We start from the raw sequence: 6,093 nt of genomic DNA, 5'->3' as shown, positions 1-6,093 counted from the left end.
GGTTTTCAACCTCTACCTCGCTACATCGAATAAGTTGTTAGCTCGATATTAGTGCAAGATGACTCGAGAGCCCAAAGACTCATTTATTATATTAACCATGTACTAAATGAAGCCGAAGAGCAATACCCTCCCATCGAAAGGTTGACTTTTGTGCTGGTATTGGTTGCAAGAAAGTTTTATCCCTATTTCTAAGTGCATTATATATAAGTGACTATTGACCAACCACTTAAGTAGATTCATTTGTGATTTGATCTCTCATGGTAGATGTTGAGGTAGTCGGTGGAGTTGTGTGAGTTTGACATCAGAGCGTTAATGCTTAAGCATTAGTAAAAATTCATATCAGAGTTGACCCCCTCACTCAAGGTTGAAGTCGATGAGTACATCTCCTTGCCATGAACCCTGTTCATAGATGGTTCCTCAACGTCGGAAAGGGGCAATGATGGACTTGTCTTAAAAGGTCAGAACAAGCAAATGTATGAATAAGCTCTATGTTCGAGTTCAAAATCTCCAATAATAAGGCCAAATATGAAGCACTTCTCTAAGGGCTCCGTCTCGCTTGAGAGATCCGAGTGTAGGACTTAATAGTATTTAGTGGTTCATAATCGGTCGTGAGCCAAGTTGACAGGAGCTACGAAGCCTGAGATAGGACCATGGTGAAGTATCTTGCCAAAGTGCAATGGTTAACCTAAAGTTTCTCCCAACTCAGCATGTTGTGAGTATATCACATATAAAAATACCTAGGCTGATGCACTAGCCATGTTAGCCTCCACCCGAGCTCCGAGGGAGGGCTAGCCGATAGTCAAGATGCTATTGACCCGAACCATCAAAGGGCATGAAATGGCCATGGCTAAGGAGGAACCAAGCTGGATCGATGAGATCCTATGCTATCAAAGAGACAGGACACTTTTTACTAATCTTGTAGCAACTTAAAGAGTCATGTATCATCAAGCATAATATTGCATAATTAATAATTGCTTGTACCTAGGTCATTCAACTAATCCTTCTTAGGTGCTTGACACTGCAAGATGCTAAGATGGTGCTCTCTGAGGTGTTATGGGGATCACATAGGTGGACAAACTCTCGTATTCTAGGTGCTTCGATAGGGGTTCTATTAGCCAACATTGCATAAGGATGTGATCACCTACATCTAAAGTTACCACTAGTACTAAAAATTTACTCGAATACCATACCAACCGGCATGTTTTGCTTGGTTGGACATTTATCCAGTTGGGTATGGACATCTTAGGACCCTTTTCACCAACTTTTAGCTAGTTAAAGTTTCTCATCATGGGAGTAAACTACTTCATGAAGTGGGTGGAGGTCAAGTCGCTAGTTTCAATCACCAAGAAATAAGTCAAGGGGTTCGTAGATAAGAACATCATTACTAGTTTCGGAATCCTAAGAGTCTTATCATCGATAACAAGACTCAATTCAACAATGTGAAATTAGGAGAGTTTTACTAGTCTTACGAGATTCAATTGAGGTTCAGCTCGATAGCTCATCGTCAAACCAACGATCTCATTAATATCACTAACTAAGCCATCCTCGAAGCATTGAAGAAAAGGATTATCAAAACAAAGAACACCTAAGTAGACGAGCATCTTGTGAACCTCCTGAATGACACCTAAGATTGGCTCCATGGAATCGACTTTAGCCTAGCATTCAACATCAAGGTTGTTTTGCCACTCGAGATGGTCTTCATAGCATCTTGGGTTGAGAGCTTCGATAAAAAAAACCTCTAAAGAGGAATTTCGAGTCGGACTCAACCTAATCAACAAAGTTAGAGCTGAAGCACATTTGTGGGTGTTGAGATATAAAAGGGACATGGCCAAACTCTACCACTGAGGAATTCACCCTTGGGGGGTCGGACTAGGGGACTTAGTGCTCCGAAAAGCTAACATCAATGACCTAATCAGGTCCCAGAGGAAGTTGCCACTGAATTGAGAAGGACCTTACCGAGTTATTGAAATAATCTAAGATGGAGCATACCATCTCAGGACAACAGAGAGTGTGATTTTACTAAGAACGTGGCACATTACTAACTTAAAGAAGTTTTATCTCTAAGACCTTGGGTGTTGTAGGCCAGAAAATGCTACCTCCTAGTATTAAATGTTAGCTTACCAAGCTTAGAATATCAGTCGAAAGATGTATCTTTAAAGTGCCTGTTGTGAATTCCATTACTCCCAAAAGCACTTACACCTATCAGGTTAAGCTTTTACATCTGAAATGAAGTTCTGACCTATCAAAATAAAGTGTCATAGACAAAAAGGAACGAGTCAAGCAAATCGACCCAACAACCAAAACAAAAAGGGAAAGATCGACGATTAGAGGCAACAATTCAAGTGGTAAGGTAAGGTGGCGAGTCGGTGCTATCGTTGAAGGGCACCTCGGTTGCTATAGGGATATTTTGGTCCTCAGGATAATCCATGAATAAATCCTCCTTGAGCTCCAGCTTAGGGTATCCCGCCTTGAAGCGGGCCAGGGTAATTTGGTACTCAAACTAGTACGAGATCTAACCCGTGCTAAAAGAAATCTACTACGGTTGAAACATAGGCTTAATATGCTTGAGGTACCTGAATTAGAAAAACCCAACCCACAAGATGAGACCCCAAACGCTCCCATGTCGGATAAACTAAATGATGCTCTTTGAACCCCTCTCATAAAGAGCCATAAAGCGGAGGGAACAAATGATAGAAAATTTATCGTCAGTCGACACGTGGTTGCCACGTGAGATCAAGTCACCCACCACTCATCTATCTATGTGGACAAAGATTCAAAGCAAAGAAACACAAGCTTCTTTCTCAATCATTATGACAAGCATAGCAGTTACAAACTTCATTCTCTTCCTTTATGATAAGGAAGACAATCTTATACTTTCTTCTTATCCATTTAGGTATAAAAATATATTTCGAATTCGAAGATCTTTTTTCTTTTTCAAACTACTGGAACTCGTATTTGGGGATCTCAGACTTGAGCATTAAAAGAATAAAATCGGGAAACCTTTTCCAACCTCAATCTTCGTATAGGTAGTACTTTGAGTGTACGATATTGCTACTTCGAAGACACTTTGAATAATCCTATGCACATGGGTCTGAACCGTGTCGTGCGATCAAATATCAACAATATTTTTTCTCAACACAATTGATTTTAATAATAGTTACTAACAACCAGCCAATATTAACGAATATTAAAAAGTAATTTTTTCTTTACAACAATCTCATGTAAAATGACCTCATGCAATATGACCATATGACCACCATGCCAGACAAAAACTTAAGCCTTAAAACATATTAAGTTATAGATGAAACCAATACATCTTTATAAAAACCTAATGTAAAATGACCTCCTCATGAGAGACAAAAAAAAAAAAGTTAAGCCTTAAAGCATATTAAGTTATAGATCAAACCAATATATCTTATCTATGCTTGCAATCCTTAGTGATGCTCTGTCTGATTTGAATATTGATCAAGTACGGCACCAACAAGAGTCGATCACGGATTAGATTATCCTCTTCATCGATAAATAGCACAACCCCTGTCCCAAATCCCTGCCCTCTTCCATCCTCATTCAACATGGATTCTGTCACCTATCTATGCTCCTTCTCCCGCAGTCGACACGTGCATGGCGTCTTCGGTCACCCGAAGAATGCGTCCTTAAAAGCCATGCAGAGCAAGTATGACGCAGGGCGATCAAAGAAGCCTCACTGGAGGGCTCTTCGAGGCACCGCCGTGATGCTCCCACCACCTCCTGCATGCCCTATCTGCACCTCCACTCCTCATTCACTATGCCGTGATGGTGGACCTTAACCTCTCACGCCATCATGGCCATCACACGGCAACCTCAGGCCCATCTCCTGACGTCATCCTCTACCCCCCAACAAATTAATGTTCTCTTGAATACATCCCCCGATTCCTCGCTTCACCACAACACGCCACGGCTTTGCATGCCCATCTTCTTCCATTCTCTAATGAGGCAAGAGAGACATTTTTCAGATTAAGATTTTAAGAGCATTTTTTTATTGGTAGAGTAGTATGGATATCATTATAAATTATGTAAAGTTGCCCGATCACTTCGAACAATAAACAGAGTGTAAGAGATCTAAAGGATGAGCAAAGCCATAATCCGCAATACCTCGTCTTCAATGTCTGTAGGACCGCCATTTGAACCGCCCATCTGCTCTCATTCATTGCTCTTCTCGGAGGTAAAGACCCAACTCCTCTACCTATATATTCATGCCCTGTCGTGAACATGGATGTGTGTGTTTCATCAGCTCCACTCTCTGCACACTACGCTTCGCTTCTGTGCTTGGAGAGATAAAGATGCGCGCTGTGCCATTGCCACGGTTCCTGAGCTCAGTCGAGCTCGCTTACCTGAACGTGGTTAATCACTTGCTTGCCTTCCCTATCATCCCTGTCATGGTGGCCGTCCTCTTGCAAGTGCTCGAGCTCGGCCCAGATGAGCTCATCGCCCACTGGAGCTCCCTCGGTATCGATACCATCCACGCTTTGTGCACGATCTTTACTGTCGTCGTCGTCGCGACAGCCTACTTCATGTCGCGACCGCGCCCTGTTTATCTCGTCGACCATGCTTGCTTTCGGCCCCCGCGGACCTTCCGCGTCCCGTTCGCCACCTTCTTCGAGCACGCTAGCCTCGTGCCTTTCTTCGACGAGAAGAGCGTCCGCTTCCAGGTGCGCATCCTGGAGAGCTCCGGCCTCGGCGAGGAAACCTGTCTCCCGCTCGCCAACCGCTACATTCCGCCGTGCCCTTCCATGGAGGCCGCCTGCGCCGAGGCCCGGCTTGTCATCTTCTCCGCTATTGATGAGCTCATCGCCAAGACGGACCTTAAGCCCAGGGACGTCGACATCCTCGTCGTCAACTGCAGCCTCTTCTCCCCGACGCCGTCGTTGTCCGCGATGATCGTCAACAAGTACAAGATGCGTAGCAACATCATGAGCTTCAACCTCTCCGGCATGGGGTGCAGCGCGGGGCTGATCTCCATCGACCTCGCTCGCAGCCTGCTCCAGGCGCACCCCAACTCGTACGCGCTCGTCGTCTCCACAGAGATCATCACCCCGAATTTCTACGCCGGGAACGAGCGATCGATGCTCCTGCCGAACTGCCTCTTTCGCATGGGAGCCGCGGCGGTGCTCCTCTCCAACAGCCGCCGGGAGGAAGACCGCGCCAAGTACCGTCTCCTCCACGTGGTGCGTACCCACGAGGGCGCGGACGACCGTGCGTACCGCTGCGTCTACGAGGAGGAGGACGGCGAAGGCAACTCTGGGATCAATCTCTCCAAGGAGATGATGACCGTCGCGGGCGAGGCGCTCCGGGCCAACATCACTGCGGTGGGCCCGCTGGTGCTGCCGGTCACGGAGCAGCTCCGCTTCCTGGCGAGCCTGGTGGCCCGGCGGCTGCTGGGCGCACGGGGTGGGAAGCCTTACATCCCGGACTTCAAGCGGGCGTTCGACCACCTCTGCATCCACGCCGGGGGACGAGCGGTGATCGACGAGCTGCAGCGGAGCCTGGGGCTCCCAGCAGCCCTCGTGGAGGCGTCGCGCATGACGCTGCACCGCTTCGGCAACACGTCGAGCAGCTCGCTGTGGTACGAGCTGGCCTACATCGAGGCCAAGAGCCGGATGCGCCGGGGCGACCGCGTGTGGATGATCGGGTTCGGGAGCGGCTTCAAGTGTAACAGCGCGGTGTGGCGGTGCCTGCGCGCCCCCAAGGCGCCCGTGGACGGGCCGTGGTCCGACTGCATCCACCGCTATCCGGTGCACGTCCCCGAGATGGTCAAGCTGCTATAAGCCTATAACTCCATTGCATTCATCTACCCACGTCTCTCTCTTTACAGTGTATTCCACAGTGTTCTTCAACAATTCATCTGGTCTGTCATGACTTTGCTCTTGCCGTCCAATTGGATGGGACGCGACAATGTTTCGTTCCTGTTATTACTGCGTTTCGAGGACTTGGCTTCAGTGCATTGACTGAAGAGTATCTGAGATCGCAGTCAATTATTATGTTCATGACTCGCAAGCATGCATATAACTGCAAGTAAACAGCCTGTGTTCTGTCGATATATCGGCTGGTGGTACC

At 46.9% G+C, this 6,093-nt stretch overlaps 1 protein-coding gene across 1 annotated transcript; it reads left to right on the top strand.

The window, feature by feature from the left end:
• The first annotated feature begins 4,319 nt into the window (after positions 1–4,319).
• LOC135673136 (3-ketoacyl-CoA synthase 6-like) lies at positions 4,320–5,840 on the top strand. The gene has a single exon (XM_065181905.1). It carries the CDS (start codon positions 4,320–4,322, stop codon positions 5,802–5,804), a length of 1,485 nt encoding a protein of 494 aa, XP_065037977.1. The 3' UTR covers positions 5,805–5,840.
• Positions 5,841–6,093: the final 253 nt, after the last annotated feature.

This window comes from Musa acuminata, chromosome BXJ1-5, assembly GCF_036884655.1.
Source record: "Musa acuminata AAA Group cultivar baxijiao chromosome BXJ1-5, Cavendish_Baxijiao_AAA, whole genome shotgun sequence".
NCBI classification, from domain to species: Eukaryota; Viridiplantae; Streptophyta; class Magnoliopsida; order Zingiberales; family Musaceae; genus Musa; species Musa acuminata.
Note: the sequence above shows the minus strand (reverse complement) of the source record. Positions and strands in the feature narration are given on the sequence as shown.